The sequence below is a fragment of the Talaromyces amestolkiae genome (genome assembly GCF_001896365.1).
Source record: "Talaromyces amestolkiae strain CIB chromosome Unknown scaffold3.1, whole genome shotgun sequence".
In the NCBI taxonomy this organism is placed as follows: Eukaryota; Fungi; Ascomycota; class Eurotiomycetes; order Eurotiales; family Trichocomaceae; genus Talaromyces; species Talaromyces amestolkiae.
In genome coordinates this window covers 274,106-293,100 of record NW_024468039.1, presented here as the reverse complement: position 1 = coordinate 293,100, position 18,995 = coordinate 274,106, and the positions used below count along the sequence as shown (strand labels likewise).

The 18,995-nt window shown below is 47.1% G+C and overlaps 6 protein-coding genes across 6 annotated transcripts; 3 read left to right on the top strand and 3 right to left on the bottom strand.

Moving 5' to 3' along the window:
- Positions 1-222: 222 nt before the first annotated feature.
- On the top strand, positions 223-1,966 carry BHQ10_002154 (uncharacterized protein; the record flags this gene model as incomplete). Its single annotated transcript, XM_040874269.1, has 2 exons — positions 223-699; positions 755-1,966. The coding sequence occupies 2 exons, from the start codon at positions 223-225 to the stop codon at positions 1,964-1,966; spliced, it is 1,689 nt and encodes a 562-aa protein (XP_040730659.1).
- Positions 1,967-2,126: 160 nt separating this feature from the next.
- BHQ10_002153 (uncharacterized protein) lies at positions 2,127-5,171 on the bottom strand (the record flags this gene model as incomplete). The annotated part of the gene is made up of 2 exons (XM_040874268.1): positions 2,127-3,307; positions 3,365-5,171. 2 exons carry the CDS (start codon positions 5,169-5,171, stop codon positions 2,127-2,129), a joined length of 2,988 nt encoding a protein of 995 aa, XP_040730658.1.
- Positions 5,172-8,130: 2,959 nt separating this feature from the next.
- On the top strand, positions 8,131-14,918 carry BHQ10_002152 (uncharacterized protein; the record flags this gene model as incomplete). Its single annotated transcript, XM_040874267.1, has 10 exons — positions 8,131-8,484; positions 8,712-9,188; positions 9,242-9,812; positions 12,306-12,370; positions 12,629-12,656; positions 12,733-12,847; positions 12,913-12,997; positions 13,044-13,338; positions 13,391-14,754; positions 14,805-14,918. 10 exons carry the CDS (start codon positions 8,131-8,133, stop codon positions 14,916-14,918), a joined length of 3,468 nt encoding a protein of 1,155 aa, XP_040730657.1.
- Positions 14,919-15,156: 238 nt separating this feature from the next.
- Positions 15,157-16,351, bottom strand: BHQ10_002151 (uncharacterized protein; the record flags this gene model as incomplete). Its single annotated transcript, XM_040874266.1, has 5 exons — positions 15,157-15,434; positions 15,566-15,806; positions 15,856-16,003; positions 16,069-16,249; positions 16,321-16,351. 5 exons carry the CDS (start codon positions 16,349-16,351, stop codon positions 15,157-15,159), a joined length of 879 nt encoding a protein of 292 aa, XP_040730656.1.
- A 669-nt stretch (positions 16,352-17,020) lies between these two features.
- Positions 17,021-17,705, bottom strand: BHQ10_002150 (uncharacterized protein; the record flags this gene model as incomplete). The annotated part of the gene is made up of 4 exons (XM_040874265.1): positions 17,021-17,075; positions 17,137-17,317; positions 17,513-17,538; positions 17,674-17,705. 4 exons carry the CDS (start codon positions 17,703-17,705, stop codon positions 17,021-17,023), a joined length of 294 nt encoding a protein of 97 aa, XP_040730655.1.
- A 297-nt stretch (positions 17,706-18,002) lies between these two features.
- BHQ10_002149 (uncharacterized protein) lies at positions 18,003-18,894 on the top strand (the record flags this gene model as incomplete). Its single annotated transcript, XM_040874263.1, has 2 exons — positions 18,003-18,320; positions 18,376-18,894. 2 exons carry the CDS (start codon positions 18,003-18,005, stop codon positions 18,892-18,894), a joined length of 837 nt encoding a protein of 278 aa, XP_040730654.1.
- Positions 18,895-18,995: the final 101 nt, after the last annotated feature.

The following is an 18,995-nucleotide window of genomic DNA, read 5'->3' as shown; positions in this document are numbered from 1 at the left end:
ACGAATTGGTGATTGAAAAATCCTCAATAGATTCTACTGATCAACCGTCTCTCATAGCTTTTAGCTCAGAAAGGGGAACCGAAGTGAAGTACGCATTTTCCGAAGTAGTTTTGAGAGCGGAGCTGATCTTACTTAAAGGAGCCTATTGAACTATCTGGCCACAGAGGTTCGTTCATTTTGTCTGCTTCCCGAACGTTTCTAATGAAGAAATAGTATGCAAATATGGGAGACGACAGCGATTCTTCAGAGGATCATCATGTTCGTGATTTCCTCTACAAGAGGGTTTGGGAGAACTTCTGTATCAATAATGACCACTTTGTTTTCGGCTTCCCAGACACTGATGTCGACCTTTCCGCCTTGCATCCAGAATCTGCCGATATGCTCAAACTCTGGCAGATATATTTGGATAATGTCGACCCGCTGCTCAAGGTTACTCATGCTCGTAGTTTACAAAGGCAGGTCATCGATGCTGCAAGCAACAGAAGGAAACTTAAGCCCGCATTTGAAGCTCTCTTATACAGTATTTATTGTGCGGCTCTCAAAAGTCTCGCTCCAGAAGATGATATTGAACCCATTTTTGGGGCTTCGAAATCGGATCTTCTGGCAAGATTCCAATGGGGCTGCCAAAGAGCCCTTGTAAAGTGTGGGTTTTTGCAATCTAAAGATCGTGACTGTCTAACTGCGTTATTCTTATACTTAGTAAGTGTACCAAGTATTTGTTAATATTTCACTAAATGTGACTAACAAAGTCTAGGTCTCGATTGATGACAAAATAGGCCCCTGGTCTACCTCGTCCGTGCTTGGTATTGCAATTCGCATTGCCCAACGTATGGCAATTCATAATGAGTCAGCATTAGTGAAATGCACGGTCTATGAAGCCGAGCTTCGTCGCAGACTATGGTGGGCATTAGCTCTTTTTGATGCTCGTATCAGCGAGATCTCTGGCCACAAGTGTACAACTTTGGAACCAAGTTGGGACTGCAGAATACCTCTCTGCTTGAATGATTCTGACTTTGGGCCTGAGATGAAGGAGATGCCAATTATCCAGAAACCCGTCGCTGAAACGCTGTTCATTGTCATCCGAAGTGAGCTCGGGGATTTTGTTCGCCGCGCAAAGTTTCATCTTGAGTATACTAATCCGGCTCTCAAGCCTATCAGCGATGCACATCACGAGACTGCCCCTGAAAGCACTAAATTGGATGCCCTGGAGAAGGCAATCGGAGGCAAATACCTCGACTCTCTTGATCCGGAAGTTGCAGTTCATTCTTTCACAATCTGCTTCACGCGGTTAATGTTTGCTAGACTGCGTCTTCTGCAGCTTCATTCAACTTTGTCCTCTCGGACAGAGGCTCAAGAGGAGGTTCTCGTTTCTCACTCTCTACAAATGCTTGAAAACGACACAAAAATCGTAACCTCGCCTCTTATACGTGGCTTCGCTTGGCTGACTAATTTATACTTCCCATACATCGCATACGCGCAACTTCTTCTTTACCTGAGAAAACGACCTACTGGGAAGCAAGCCGAGCAAGCTTGGGAAATCATGAGTGCCAACATTGAGGCTCATATGCACACACAAATTGCCCCTTTCGTAGAGACGTTCACCAAGATGGTCCTGTTTGCTTGGAAGGCTCGTGAAGCAGCTCTGCAAGTGCCGCCAGTACCACCAAAAATCATATCCATCATAAGACAGAAAGACACAGAACAATACCACAATGACGCAGATTCTAAAAACTGCGGTCAGAAAACCGAGAATGCATCTTTTAACGTTGCAGTCAATGAATCTGATGGACACAGCCTAGCGAACGAACAAGAGAGACCAAATGATTATACGAACTCGGAATCATACTTTCTCAACATATGTGAACAGTCGCAATTGGACTTCAATAATTTGAGGGAGTTTGATTGGGCTAACTGGGATTGGGGGAATAATGCAGAGATGGGAACTGATGAGTTCGCAAGCTTTTAACGACCTCATTATGCTCTTTGCCCATGCAGTCGGTAACTACTGTTTCTATAGGATAGCAGAGACTAGATCAATGCTCTGTGAGTCTGTACAGTATTTCAGCTATTTTCTACTGAACATCAGATATCTATTTAATTATCTCGTCTTCTTCCACGTTCTGCTCTCAGCCTCTCGTGGTGCGATCATAGTCGAGAGTGAAATCTCCTTGATCCAACCAGTTCTGAATGAATTGCTGCAACAACTTTGAATTGAGAGCAACATATTTGACATCCGGGCTGTCTCTCAGGGCAATACTTGTGTTTCGCGGGTCGTATATAGGCGTGTTCCTGCTAGTTTCCAACCGAGTCATGCCCTCATAGACTGGTTCCTCAATTAATGGCATCATCGCTTCGAGCGGAGTCCCTGGTGACTCTCGGACCTTGTCCACCCAGTCCTGATAGTCGATTTTCTCAACGTGATAGCCTAGATCTTGAAGCATCTGATAAATATCGTTGTAAGTGACTGACTCGGCCCGGTCAGGGGGCACAATGTGATAAGCTCGGCCGAGGTTACCCATGTCAGATGCGATGCGCAAAATGGCCGAGGCGACATAGTCAACGGTCACATACTCCAGGTACTGAGTAGCAAGATCTGGAAAGTACCCTATTTGAATACAACCCATTATCAAGCGGGAAAAATAGTCGTTTGCGTTGGCAATCGCGATTTCACTGTGACCGATGATAAATCCCGGCCTATAGATTGCTGTGGGTAATCCACGGGCTCGTGTCCTCTGGACCAGTTCCTCGGCCACGAACTGGCTGGCGGAGTATCCCGTATCATAAGGGACGGCATTCATATGCGGCATGAGAGGCTCATCTTCATCCACACGATCCACATTGTTGATAAATCCACTGACGCTCCACACGTCGATCGATGAGATGTAGTGCAATGTCTTTCGGCGGCCCAGGGTTGTAGCGCGGATAATGTGGCTTGTTCCAATAACATTAGGTTCATAATGTGCCTCGTAGGGTTCACACCAATTAACGCGCGCACCCACGTGGAATACAATGCTGGCCCAGTTTGTGAGCCAAGTGAACTGTCTCTCCCCAAGGCCCAAATTGGGATCCGTCAGGTCGCCCTCGAGGACCATAATCTTCTCTGTCTTCTCCAGGCGACTGTCCCATATGTTGTATTTCTCAAGTGTTTGCTGGATTCGAGCACTAGCACTGATCCCAGATTGACTACGTGTTAGACAAGCGATCTGTTTCACCCCGGGTAGGTGAAGAAGTTGTTGCAATATATGCGCGCCCAGAAATCCAGTGGCTCCAGTGAGAAATACCCGGCCTTCATCAGCGCCTCGCCAATCTGGAAGCAAGATAGAATTATCCAAATACTGTATATCATGCTTCCAGCTTTTCATACCCGAAGAGTCTGGATTGACTTCAACAGGGGGATCAGCTAAGAATTCTGCGAGGCTTTTTATTGTTGGGTGACTGTAAAGCTGTTCGAGTGTGATCGCTTTGCCTTGGCCACGTCTAATTTGACCGATGAATCGGGCTGCCTGAAGGGAGCCTAGCCCGAGGGAGAAAAAGTTGTCTGACGGGTTTCCACGCCATGAAGGGAGCATTGGTTGGAGGGCCGAAATCAGCCGTGTAGACAAGTCCCCGGTATGCCCATCGTTCTCATCTGGCGTCTCCATATGAGGTGTATTGGTTGTCTCATGGTCACTTTTGGCCGATGCCAAAGCTTCACGATCAACTTTCCCGTTCACAGTTAACGGGATCGTTCGCTTCTTATAGATCTTGCTTGGAACCATGTAAGGAGGGAGCTTGTTCTTTGTCCAGTCAATCAGCTCCTCTGTGTTGATATTCAGCTCCCCGTCGGCGAGTATGACGTATGCTTCCAGGGTTTCGACTTCATTCTCCTGGTGGTAATCTACCACACACGAGTAGACATGCGGGTGTTCCTCGATCACACGCGACACCTCCCCAAGCTCAACACGGTAGCCCGAAATCTTGATTTGATCATCTTCTCGGCCGATGTAGTCCAAACAMCCCCCTMCCTTGTCCCGCCATTGTGCCAGGTCTCCAGTACGGTACATCCGTATGCATGTACCAGCTAGGTCCACCGAAACGAAACTTTTCTTATTTTCTTCTGGTCGGTTCAGGTATCCAGGCGATATTTGAGGCCCAGCAATCCAAAGTTGCCCGGTTACCCTGGGCTCGTGGATGGTTTGCAGATCATCACCAAAAAGAAAGATTCTTGTGTCCCCGAAAGTCTGCCCGATACTGATGCGCGAGCGTTGGACCTCTTGGTGATCCACCCGGGCCATCGTGACAAAGATAGTTGCTTCGGCGGGCCCATATCCATTCCACAGATTCTCTGGTGGCATTTCCCTCAGTACACTATGCATCGCACTGCTACTGACAGCCTCTCCACCGACGATGACATGCCGCATTCCATGAAACGCCGCCGGTGCAGTGAGCGCGATCACCTCGAAAAGGGCAGTGGGTACGATTGTAAAAGTGATCTTTTGCTGCTTTGCAAAGCTTTGTAACGCGAAAGGATCGTTCCGTATGATGTTCGGAACGTGAACGACTGTTGCTCCTTCCAATAACGGTTTCCACATCTCGAGCAGAGAGAGATCAAATCCGGGGTTAAGCATAGTAGTCATTCTATCAGATGAACTAAGTGGCCCCGTAGGTAGGTTTCTCAGCACGTGGAGAATACTACTGCTCAAGACTTGAATTGGTTTAGGTCGACCGGTAGAACCTGATGTGAAGATGATATGGCTTCGGTGAGTCTCTGGGCGATTGGCGCGTATAGAAATCTCCTGATCTTTGTCAATATCGACACGTGCATCCAGAGCTGCTTCAATAGGAACGACGTTCATATTCAGGGCCAACGGTTCAAAATCACCGCTGGTAATTATGAGCGTCGTAGCCAAATCTTCTAGCATCCCCTTTAATCGATCCGTAGGTGTGGCCGGATCAATTGGAACACAGGTCCCTCCAGCACGTAAGACAGCGATTTGTGCCAGGACCTGCGAAAAACCTGTCGGGACGAATGTACAGACAGGCTCTTCTGGTTCTAGAGAATGCTTCTGCAGAAGATCAACCAGGATATCCGCTCTCATTATGAGTTCCCGGTAACTAATGGTATGGGTCTCATCCACTACCGCAATTGCGCTGGGCATTAAGTTGACTTGCTGGATGAGGATTGTCTCCATAGTGCTCGTTATTCAGGTTATTTGTCCAATGTGATCAAGACGGTAGACTTACTGAGGATGGAGAGTCATGTCAGCGCGTGGAAACATCCTTTACTTAAGCACTTCATCCAAATTCCCGCTTCTACGATTGCGGAGCTTATGACATAGTGATTCAAACAAGGCCATCGCAGTCACCGATCTGGAACCGCTTGATGCATACCTAATTCAGGGCTTATGTATCGCGAGGTTAACAGATGAGCTGTCCCGCAACCGCTCCATATATTGATTGGTTTATTGCTTGCGCCAAATTACAGGAAACTTCACATCAGGGAGGTATCAGACGACCATCTCCATGCAGTTATTCTTGCATCAATTGTGACCCAAATCTTGCGAGAACGTAGTGATGGCTTGAATGCCACGTTAGATGAAGTAAGCTTCACCGACTTTCCAAGCAGGATGAGATCATTGAAGACGCATAGAGAGATTTCGTGTTAATCCAAGTCGAAATCGTTCGCACTGATGGTTGAATCAGTTCTGCGCCAATTATTCCTCCACGGTTGGCTCGATGGTTTGATAAAGTACTGAAACCTTGCCCCGTCTACTTGATCGTCCTCCGAAATTATTCTACCACTTCGCGAGAGTGTTTAGCAAGATTGGTGCCACGACATCATCTCACAGCTTCTCTTTGCAAATGCAACCCTGCCATCAAGTGATGTGCATCGCCAGCCATGCGGCCATCAAGGAACATCCGAAGCCTATCCTGGAGATATACCAAATCTGGGTCCTTGACGGAGCTTGGCCTGGTGCCTGGCCACCCTCTGTTGACTAGGAAAAGCCAAAGCTGGAGATCCGAATAGATTGATGACAAGTGAAAGAGACGTCCATCCAACTGGAAGATTGACATTGCCTCTGTGTAGACATTCAGGTTTGCGCTCTGCAAGGTATATTAGCGGGTAAGACTAGCTAAGCACTGTATACGTATGACTGGCCTATACCGTCTCGTAGGTTCTAATGTGATGCTCCCTCGCATTTTTTCTCTCCATTAGCTAGTTCGTATTGCGAGTTCGCTGCCAAGGCTATGATACATCTATAAGTCGACCTATGTTCAAAGCTAGGTGTCATTAGGTACCGTCAAGGCTTCGTCGTCCCATGATTCTAACAAGCTCGTCGTAAACGAGCGAGCAGCAAATAGTGCTCTTTGATAATGTCAATAAACCGGTTTCAGCTGCATCAATATACACAGGTAACGCACAGACGCCCACAAAATAGCGGCCGAATTCAGTAGTATAGGCATGAACGATTGATATCTGCGGCGATGTAGAGGCGCTAAGGTTACAAGAATTAGCAGGTTACATGCATGACTACCCGGTGTCCTCTCAGGCATCTACTGTTTGTGTACGCATGGTCCTCCTGCACGCAAACACTCAGAGGAAAACGATCAATTCCACCAGTTTCTCTTTCGTATTACATGTACACAGCTAATGCTGAGGTTTCTGCATCAGTCTCTACGCTGAGTTTCAAACTAAGTACCAGATATTGATATATGCTTTATCCTCTCCTGTGGCATGCACAGATTCCCTGTAATGATCCGCAAGAGGTCCTCAACGAACGCAGGCCTGGTATCCTAGATCACAATAGAAACTACACAGCAGAATAGGAGGTTTTCTGGACATAACCGTCCATCCAATTCCTAATTCAGCTCCAAACGAGGTAGAGCAACCAACAGACTTGAAAACCAGTAATTTCAAAGCACACATCCATTTGCAATATTGGGCGCCACCCGAGCTGGCATAGTGTGTCAACATTAGCTTAGGACTTGCGTGATCCCGATCAAGAAGTAGTCTATAACTGGTCTAACCACCAGAACTATTCAGGATGCCACATTACACGTCACTAGGTACATTAAGTTCCTGAATGATAAATAACCATATTCAGTCAGCTGGCCTTTCCAAACAAACCCTCGAGAATCATAAATCGACAATAAGCAAACTTTTGCATGGCTCAGAATACTGCAGGGGATTGTTTCCGTTACTTATTAGAACAGAAGGGGGCGTACAGTCCTGCAAAAAAGCAAATTCACAGAATAGGTCAAAGGCGTCATGAGTCATATCAGCCACAGTAGTGACAGTACCCATCTCTCCCTCAATTCTACCATTCCACTATTCAGAAGGGCAGCGTCGGAAACGCATGCGCAGACCTCGGATCAACATGTTTTTTCGGGGCGCCTATTTTCATTTGTTGTATGAAGAATAGGACTTATCACGTATGACTCATGAGATAGCTTCAACTTTAATAAATCTTTCTAATTACTATAAGAAAGGCCTCTCTCTTTCTACATAGATAATTTAGTAATACAGGATTACTGGAGAGTAAATTTGGATACGTATCTATATAAAATTAAACTAAATCATCTTGGGGTATTATTGTTATGTAATTTATATAAGTTCAGCTAGACTTCTAGACCTTCTAGTTCTTTAACTAATTATATACTATTTATTTTGCTGCAGTAGCTGTGGTATTGAAGGACATAAAATAAACCGATATTCTGGTCAAACTAGTAAGTAAATTATTATATATATTTTATATGTAGTTTTGAAACTGAGATGTGAAATCAATATAGAGAGTCTAATGTTAGAAAGGTGGGCGCTTCGCTTACCGATTACGCTAGTTACTACATTGATTAGTTAACTAGTTACATAATTTATATCCAAGAATTTGCCTTCTTTCCGTCCTCTTCAATCATGATCAACATCGGCATCTCATACTCCATATAGATATACGCAAGTCGATTGTCAAGTTTCATTGCAGAGTGCCTATCATAAACGTACAAAGTAGGCGATGGTCATTTAGACCCTGACAGAGCAGCCGATATGGTTCGACATTAATACAATCTATGATCGTCGCATCAGGCATCAACCGACAAACATCAATCAATGTACTCAAGAGTACCAAACCTCACTATCTCAAAAGCCTTGTCAAAATGACAGACTCAAACATCAGCACTACAACACCTACAGGATCAGCGACCGCAAAACATCCCTCATGCATCCTCTGTCGCAAGAGAAAAGTGAAATGTGACCGCAAATACCCATGCTCAAACTGCATTAAGGCCAACGCAGAATGCATCTTTCGCGAGTCTATACCGGCTCGCCATCACAAGCGGAGGGCTGAGCATGCCTTGTTGTCGAGGTTGAGGCATTATGAGAGTCTTTTGCGGCAGCACGGCATCGATCCTGGCGATGATGCTACTACTTCTGGTGGTGCTGGTGGTAGTGAAGTCCAGCATGGGATGAGTGCGCTCAAGTTAATGGAGTCCAAGCCCACATTGGGTACTGTGAGCCATTCGGTGTCCTCCAAGCAACCGCTTACGGGCCAGTTCGTGTCAAAACGAGGGAAATCTCTTTATTTGGAAAAGTAAGATCTGCTCTGGATGAAAATGAGAGAAAGTGTAATATTAACCAGATGTGTTAATAGCGACGTTTGGAATACCCTTGGAGGCGAGGCGCGTATTTATCTCTCTCACCCTTTTGCATGAAGCTTGTCAAACTAATTCAAATACAGCTCGAAGATTCTGATTGTATATCGGATGATAGCGATGCTGAGAATGCAGACTATCTATCTCCAAAGCATGAAAGTGAACCACTCGATCACGGATATAATATACTATTCTCATCACCGTCAAATGAGACTCTGACCAGTCTACATCCTGATCCTGTGCACATTTTCAAACTGTGGCAAGTATTCCTCGAAAACGTGAATCCACTTACGAAGATCATTCATGCACCTATGTTACAACAGCAAATGCTGAATGCGATAGGCGAACTGAACTCCATCGGGAAAGGGATGGAGGCTCTGCTGTTCTCAATCTATAGCTGCGCCCTGCTTTCAATGACAGATGAGGAAGCGTACAAGGAGTTTGGTCGAGAGAAGAGTTCACTACAAGCTAGATTTCGTATGGCGACGCAGAAAGCGCTTGCTAATGCGGGATTACTCAAAACAACGGACTTGGTTCTATTACAAGCCTTTTGTCTATATATCGTAGGTCACGATTATTTGGTGCTCGATTATGATACCATGCTAATCATCCTTAGGTTTCTTGCCGTTCGATATACGATCGACGGACAATATGGTGTCTGAGTGGTATAGCAATGAGAATCGCACAGCAGATGGGCCTACATCGAGATGGCTCCCACTTAGGGTTATCTGTCTTCGAGACTGAGATGAGACGTCGTGTATGGTGGCATATTATATACATGGATAAGACCATCACTCGGTCTTCGGGATTCATATCCGCTCCATTGCCCGCAAATGATACTCATTACCCGCTGAACGTGAACGACAGCGATCTTCACCCCAACATGAAAGAGCCACCGATAGAGAGAAACGATATCTGTACCGACATGATATTCATTCTACTAATACAAGAGCTTGGCAAATGGCAGGAACGTCAACCCAAATTCGTCGAGTCTATGTTCTCAGGACCTGAGGAGAAGGCGAAAATTAGAGAAGAGAAAGCTCAGCGCAGACAGAAAGCAGTCGATGATTTCAGAGCAGTTATCCACGACAAAATCATCAGATTCTGTGATCCGTCTATTCCGTTGCATATTGTTGTCAATGCCTCGGCACACACAATCGTCTCCACGATCCAATTGGTCGCTTTTCGTCCGTTTCCTCTATGGGTGCCGGATCTAAAACTGCCGGCTTTATCTCGTTCTCAAAACGATGAACTCTTTGCTGAATGTCTGGATCTTATCAGGCACAACGGCCGACTACGCAATAGCGATGTTGTTCAACGATTTAGATGGCATCTTGATTGGCATCTCCCCTGGCCTATCTTGTTATTATTGATTTCAGAACTATCCAACCGATCAGTTCTGTCAGAGAACACGCGACAGGCATGGCAAGCTATCGATGATTGTTTTGTACCATACCATCAACGGCTTGAGCCCGAGGCCCGAGGTCCCTTGCACATAGTTTGTCTAAGACTTGCTGCTAAAGCGTGGAATGCTAATTTGAGTGAGTGTCGACGTCTGGGGGTGGCCGTTCCTTCGCGTCCGAGGATTGTCGAGTTACTTGACAAGCACCCGTCTACTTCTTCCAAGGGGCGAAAAAGCACGCCCAGTCGATCAGACCAAGGATCGACTTTGTCGTCTCCTGCTCCTTCGACTGGGAATCGACAGGAAAAACAACCCGCTTCTTCAACGACATACCCTGCTTTCCTTCAAAACACCACTGTTTCCGGAAGCGATAACACAGAAAGCGGACAATTTTTCGCTGCTGATTATCTAAACCTGCCAAATGTATTTGGTGAGGGCCCGGAAATTTTTTCAAACGATGGAATGATGATCGACTGGGCAGACTGGGATCCCCTATTTCAGCATATATCACCATACGGAGTGTCTAATGTGACGCCTTGAATGCGAGAAGACCCGAGCTTTTCTATCGTTCAATTAATTCGCATGTGACAAGATCGGATATCTCTACTCATTGATTGACCACTTCGCTCCAACCGCAACATCGCTCCTCAGAAATAACTCCTGTGTAATATTACTATACATCTCAACTATGAGTCAATCAAAATCATAATATGTGATACGCAGACCTTTGCCTTTGTCAACGTAACAAGTAAGATCTACGATACGCAGACTACTGCTGGCAGCGTCCCCAGCATTAGACTGGAAGTATGAGCTGGCCCAATCAGAGCATGACATGGAAGACATACGTACATAGAAAGACAATATGACTTGGATAGGGTTTGATGTCACGCAGCATTTGATAACATGTGAATTATGCCCTAGATCAATGGCATGAAGGTGAGAAAATTATTACTCTAGTTTCGCTGGAAACTCATAAATGTTCTCCAATTCAAGATCTTTATTTACACTCGGGCTGATCAAAAGCTCGAGTACCCCCAAGAAGCTCCTGGCGAGCCTACAGCGCGACTAAGTCTGCCAAAAGATGTGACTTAGAAGCACTAAGATTTACTAACATGTCGGATATACTCATTTTTTAAGTATGCGTGAATGGACGTAAATATTCTGGGCACCCGGAGCAAGTGGCGGGKGKCCGTATTACTTCTTCCTGATTTAAATACCGCTATACTTTGATGAATTTGAAAGCAAAACCGCGATGTGAACAAAGTATTTGCAATTCTATGTGTAAGTCTCTGGCATCTCCATGGAAAAAAGTTCATTAGCCGGAGGAGTCGAGTCTCCGTCGACTCCGTACGGATGTACGGAGTAGGAGAACTACAAGTCAGCTACTTACCAAAACTCATTAGTAAGGGTTTAGCCCGTGCTTGTATAAGCATTGAATCCAGATTGCCGTATGGATAAATTGAGCTTGATTCTAGCCTCTGGCTTACGGTTGTTGCCAGAAATGAAGAGGTAAAAAGCACACCGGACGACGGTGCCCCGCAATCCCGAAGATGCTGATAACAGAGGGACACGTTGTTTGGGTGATGTACGTGATTAGCATACCTTTTTTTTTTTTCAAGTCGGGTAATTAGGATATTTTGCGCTGTTGTCCAAGGTTTATCCGATCTTTTTTCTTTGTTGCAGATTGCTTGTTGGACGGTGTACTGGGCAGGTATACGGAATACTTTATCCGTGATCCAGATCCGATGCTGCTCAACGTCGGATAAACTTCAACGAAGCGGAATCGCAGCAATGGTCGTAAGATCATGACATGACAATTGCTTTGTCAGTCTAAGGTGTCAGAGACAGAGTGAGTGTGAGAGAGAGTCTTGGTGGGGGGCCTTTATACATCATTGCCCCACCGACTTTTTCCTGCGGCAACTGCTTCGTCACGGGGGTGGTAGCTGGCCCAACGCCTTCCTTCTCGTCTTCCATTTCACCTCCTACTTCTTCTCTTCTCCTCCTCTCCCTTCATCAATCTCATCCATATTTGATCATTTCATACCATCAGAATCCAATACAAAAAGGATCACCTTCTTTTTGTATCGCCTTCTGCCAATTGAACTGTTCTTCTCCTGCTAAATTGTATGACCTAATTGAGTTGCTCCCTCTATTCCGGCCCCGCGATTGCTCTGCCCCTCCTCTCTCACTCATTTCTTGCTTTTAACCGTCCATCATCCCTTTTTCATCGCGACAGATATCCCATTTTTATCAATTACTAAATTATTTGCTTCTATAGATATCGCAATCATGGGCTACACCGAAGTTGATCAGTTGGCCATCAACACGATCCGTGTTCTCGCGGTATGTTTTTTTCCTCTCTTCTCTTTTTACCCGCTCCGTCGGCGTTGCGGCCGTGCTTCTATCAACGCTTTCTCGGAGAAACGCCGTCCGCCAATCGTACACCGGGACGAGATTGGAAGTCGCCATATCTTCTCCCGGTGTGTGCAGCGACGGGGCTGTCTGTGAGAAGGCGTTCGATAGCTGTATACAACACAACAGCTCTGGCGTGATGGCTCAAGAGTCTCGTTTTTGAGCATTGCTAATTACATCATCACACAGGTCGATGCCACATCCAAGGCCAACTCCGGTAAATATTTCATTCTTTTTTCCTGTTCCTGCTTTTCCGCGGGAGCGATGCTCATTTCAATGCTGATCATCAAAAGGTCACCCCGGAGCTCCTATGGGTTTGGCTCCTGCCTCCCACGTCCTCTTCAGCAAGTTCTTGAACTTCAACCCCAAGAACCCTAAGTGGGCCAATCGCGATCGATTCGTTCTCTCGTAAGCATTTTCTGCTGGCTGTAGCTACGCGATCGATGAGGAAATGCGCTAACGAAGGGTCTCAGGAACGGTCACGGATGTATGCTCCAATATGCTCTCCTCCACCTCTTCGGATACGATCTCACTATCGACGACCTGAAGGCTTTCCGTGTAAGTTTACCTGCGTTCAGTTGATCACTCAAGCTGATTTTCGTAGCAACTTGACAGCAAGACCCCTGGTCACCCTGAATCTCACGACACCCCCGGTATTGAGGTCACTACCGGTCCTCTTGGCCAGGGTTTTTCCAACGCCGTTGGTCTCGCCATCGCTCAAGCTCACACTGCCGCCGTCTTCAACAAGCCCGGCTATGACCTTTTCAACAACTACACATACACCATCTTCGGTGATGGCTGTGCTATGGAGGGTGTTGCTAGCGAGGCTGCCAGTACCGCTGGTCACTTGAAGCTCGGTAACCTCATTGCTATCTACGACGACAACCATATTTCCATTGGTAAGTGTTTCCCTCCACAGACTAGTAAGAAGAGAGCCTGACAAGGGTCTAGACGGCGATACCAAGTGCGCTTTCACCGAAGATGTCTTGAAGCGTTTCGAAGCCTATGGCTGGCATACTCTTGAGGTCAAGGACGGTGACCACGACCTCCAAAGTATCGAGGAGGCCATCCACAAGGCCAAGCAGGTCAAGGACAAGCCTACCGTCATCAAGGTCACCACCACTATTGGTTTCGGCTCCAAGCTTCAGGGTACCGGTGGCGTCCACGGTAACCCCCTCAAGGCCGACGACGCCGAGGGTGTCAAGAAGGCTTTCGGCTTCGACCCTTCCCAGAGCTTCGTCGTGCCCCAGGAAGTCTACGACTTGTACAACAAGACTGCCTCCGCAGGTGCTGCCAAGGAACAAGAATGGAACAATCTCCTCCAGAAATATGCTGGAGAATACAAGTCTGAGCACGCCGATTTGACCAGACGTCTTGCTGGCAAGCTTCCCGAGGGCTGGGAGAAGAGCCTCCCTACCTACAAGCCTACCGATGCTGCCGTTGCCTCTCGTAAGCTTTCCGAGACTGTCTTGGAGAAGATCTATAGCGTTCTTCCTGAGCTTCTCTCTGGTTCCGCTGATTTGACTGGATCCAACAACACTCGCTGGAAGGCTGCTGTTGACTTCCAGCCCCCTGAGTACGGCATTGGTGAGTGGAGCGGTCGTTACCTCCGCTACGGTGTCCGTGAGCACTCCATGGGTGCTATCATGAACGGTCTCGCAGCTTACGGTACCGTCATCCCCGCTGGTGGTACTTTCTTGAACTTCGTTTCCTATGCTGCCGGTGCCGTCCGTCTTTCGGCTTTGTCTCAGGTCCGTGTTATCTGGGTCGCCACTCACGACTCCATCGGTCTCGGTGAAGATGGACCTACTCACCAGCCTATTGAAACCCTTGCACACTTCCGTGCTTTGCCTAACCTCATGGTCTGGCGTCCCGCTGACGGCAACGAGACCAGCGCTGCCTACTACTCCGCCCTTACTTCCAAGCACACCCCCTCCATCCTCGCTCTTACCCGTCAGAACCTTCCTCAGCTCCAGAAGTCATCCATTGAGAATGGTCTCAAGGGCGGTTACGTTGCTGTTGACGCTCCTGATGCCGCCGTCGCCATTGTCTCCACTGGTTCTGAGGTCAGCATCGCCATTGACGCTGCTCAGTACTTGAAGGAGAAGCACGGTGTTTCTGCTCGTGTCGTCTCTATTCCTTGCTTTGAGGTCTTTGACGCTCAATCCAAGGAGTACCGTCTCTCTGTCCTCCCTGACGGTATCCCCATCTTGTCCGTTGAGGCTGCTTCCACTCTTGGCTGGGAACGCTACTCTCACGAGCAGTTCGGTATCAACCGCTTTGGTGCCTCTGGCCCCTACAAGAAGGTCTACGAGGTGAGTTCATCTATATCTATTCGTTTTTCATATATACTAATTGTTTGCAGAAATTCGAGATCACACCTGAGGGTATCAGCAAGCGCGCCCTTGCCACCATTGAGTTCTACAAGGGTGTCAAGCCTCGCTCTCCTATCAACCGTGCTTTCCAGCAACTTATCTAGATTATTTCACGGGCTTAAAAACAATGGTTGGATCAGTTATATCTAGACTTTGATGTTATGTATGCGAAATGAACATAATTATTTTGTTATACCCTGTTATTCTTGCGGTAGATTGTATACACTTAGCATATTTTGGCTTTTGACACCGTCCAGCAACATCTAAATTGACTTGGTAAAAAATTTATTATTGTCTTTTCTACCTATCTTGCACCGAAAACCTTTGGTGAAAAGAAGAGATCTACTCAAGAGCCTTGCGAGCAAAGTTGGGCAGAATGAAGCTTGCGCGGTGGATATCGGCATTATAGTATCGGCACAGCTTCTCCTCCTCCTCGCGAGACCAAGAGCGCAGGGGCTCCTTGACGTTGCGTGTAGCGTCCTTGCAGCAGACCATGAAACCGATCTGGCCGGAAGGGTAGGTTGGGATGGTGGTGTAGGCGTATTCGGCGACGGGGAAGACTTCCTTGCATGCCTTCTTGAGGTCGGTGATGAGGGAGAGGTGGAGCCATTGATTTTCAGCTATAAAGTGCAAAGTCAGCAAATCGTCAACCCCCAAATATGTGAATATATAAACAGGGAGTAAAATAGTGTATCGAAAGGAAATGAGTGAGAGAAAATAAGGTGAAAGCAGAGCAAGAAAGGCCACGAACAACCTTGGGTAGTAATAACACCGCCTTCACGCAAAGCACCATTCAATAACTCGAAATAAGGCTTCTGGAAGAGAGACTCTGCGGGTCCCTCGGGGTCAGAGCTGTCGGTGATGATGACATCGAATTCGTTCTTGTAGTCGGCCAAGAACTTAAAGCCGTCGCCAACGTGGACTTTGACGTTGGGATGTTGGAAGCCAATGCTCATGCCGGGGAGGTATTTCTTGGAGACGCGGATGACGGCCTATTTCTCTTAGTTTTTCGGATTATTGCAGATAGGGAAGGAGATATACCTCGTCGATGTCGCAGAGAATAGCCTCCTCGACGGTCTCGTGCTTGACGACCTCGCGGAGGACACCGCCGTCACCACCGCCGATGACGAGGACCTTCTTGGGGTTGGGGTGGGAGTTCATGGCGAGGTGGGTGATCATTTCCTGGTATCTGCAGGAATGATCGTCAGCAACTTCTATTGAAGCTTCCAAAAGGGCAAGTGAGGGTGACCGCACGAGAACTCATCGCGCTCAGTGCACTGAATGACATTGTCCAAGACGAGGACAGTGCCGTGGTCAGTGCTCTCAAAGACGAGGACGTCCTGGTATTGCGATTTCTCGTGGTGGAGGACTTCCTTGACCTTGAGGGTCATGGCTTGGCCGGGCCACATGTTAGAGGTCTCGGAGAACCAGCCATCTACAAAAAATTGGAGCAAGATGTTAGTTCGGTGAGCTCGACAAGACCAGGGAGTTGAGAAGATTGCGCACCCTTGATGGTAGGGTGTGTGATTTCGGACATTGTGGTTGTTGTTGTAAGGATTGATTTATTTCTGAGAGCGAAATGAAGAGGGGTCAATTGGCGGCACGAGAATCGAGTTACTGAATTACCACGAAAAGACAGTAAACAGCGAGGTATCATAAAACAATTTTTATGGACGGGAGGAGAAGAAGAAAGGGAGGAGAGAAAGAACGATGTTCTATTTTCCGCGATTATTTTTTTTTCTTTCTTTCCAATGACATCTGCCCAACTGGTTGTGGCGGGGKCGTCCGAGAGCCCACCAAGAATTGGTCGACCGCCCAGATTGCGCCGGAAGACAATCAGTGGGGGCTCTGTGCGATTATCTACTGCGGCGCATCTTTGACTTAATCGGGAAATTCTCTTCTGTTCGCTTTACGATTGAGTTCGGATGGTCGTTATATAAAAAAATGTTTCAGATCTACTACTTACTTGAATCACTTCCAAGAGTGAATGGCAATAAATATTTCTTGATTAGAATCATATGCTCTGCGGCGGACTTAGGGCAAGCCATCGGGTTAAATTATTCGAATACAAGATTTTGCGAAGCTCCCACCCATTTCCATACCATTTCCAGATTCTCTACCCATGCCAAACCAGTCCGAACACAAACGCCATGAAACTTGAAACCTCGTATTCCCAGATAGTCCCAATGAAACGGTGTGGTCATACCTACTCCTCCCCACCATGAGCAAGTCGACCGGGCTTTGAGTTCAGGTATTCATTCCTATCAGCGCAAACAAAGTTAGCATGTATGACCCCCAAATTCACATGAGACAAAGACACACTCTTCAACAGCCCAATTCATAGCCGCATAAGCAATGATAAACGGCGGCGCGAAGTACAGAACTTGATGGCGGAAGCGGCGGAAAGTGTTGAAAATCGCAGCGTGGAGTGTGCCAGCCAGAGGGTTTTGACGGTTTGGGGAGATGGTGTATGCGGCGATTCCTCGCTGAGGGGTGGGACAGCCTGAAGATCAATTAGTCAGATTAGTCAGATTGGTCCTATGGATTTATTGTCTGAGGAAGTTGGAACTGGAATTGATGTCTTGATTTGGTGCAAATCAAGTGACGGTTCTTGGACGCCGTCAGGACGGAGTGACGGGGTAGGTGAATGAGTTGGTCGAGCATGGGTTGAAGTGGACTAGAGTCCGGATGTTCATACCTAAAGCACCGAATCCGCCGGCAAAGCTACAGTATATTAGCCATCCGCTTATTTACTAATTTCGATGAGTGTAAATAAAGTCTGGGGATAAGTATATCAAGCTAGTCGAACTAGCGATATCGATAACAGCACTAGCCCATGAAGCATCGTGAAGTACTTACATGCCATTCTTTGGGTCTGCTTTTCCAACCATTTTCGAACGGACGCTCAATGAGTATCTTGCAAGGATAAATGACAATGTCTTCAGCAGTTGAAGTTGTACTGAACGATCGAAGGGATGAAGTTGAGCATTTCGTCATGAATCGGAACCGGCCCTTGTTTCTCAATCGGGACTAGCTAACATATAGCGAACTAGTCTGCTTATGGAATAGACAAGCTGCCATAGCGGTGACAACCGGCAGAAGGAGCTCAAACCAGCGATTGTTAATCTTCAACGGTCCAGCTCATCATCCATCAACACCATCACACATCACAAAACAACATAACAAAAATGGCATCACCAAACGCACTCCTGCGATGGTTTGCACTACCCATCGCAGGCGCCCTCGCCATCGACGCCTCCATGTACGATGTCAAGGGCGGCTCTCGCGCCGTTATATTCGACCGTTTGTCCGGAGTTCAGGAAAAAGTGATTGGTGAAGGAACACACTTCCTCATCCCCTGGCTGCAACGGAGTATCATTTTTGATGTGCGCACAAAACCGAGAAACATTTCAACGACGACGGGGTCCAAGGATTTGCAGATGGTTAGCTTGACGTTGCGAGTGCTGCATCGTCCGGAGGTGCCGAATTTGCCTAAAATCTATCAAGTATGTGTATCCTCTCACTCTATTTCAGGTGCTCTGTGTGCTGATAATTGTGTAGTCCTACGGCACAGACTACGACGAGCGAGTTCTCCCCTCTATCGGAAACGAAGTCCTAAAAGCCATCGTCGCCCAATTCGACGCCGCGGAACTCATCACCCAGCGAGAAGCAGTCTCCAACCGCATCCGAACAGACCTCATGCGTCGCGCCGAGCAATTCAACATCGCCCTTGAAGACGTCTCAATCACACACATGACCTTCGGCAAAGAATTCACTCGCGCCGTCGAACAAAAACAAATCGCACAACAAGACGCTGAGCGAGCACGATTCATCGTCGAGCGGGCCGAGCAGGAACGTCAGGCAAACGTTATCCGTGCCGAGGGTGAGGCCGAGAGTGCAGAGATCATTTCCAAGGCTGTCGCAAAGGCTGGTACGGGCTTGATTGAGATTCGACGAATTGATGCTAGTAAAGAGATTGCGGCTACGTTGGCAAGTAATCCCAACGTTACTTATTTGCCGGGTGGTGGTGAAGGGAAAGAGGGCAAAGGCACAAGTCTTTTGCTAGGATTGAGGTCTTAGATCATCCTCTTCTCCTGCTTTTCTACGTTCCAAAATCATGTGCATTAGTCATCACTTGTTCGTTTAAATTCTCCATGTAGCAATATCCTAGGACCTCTTCA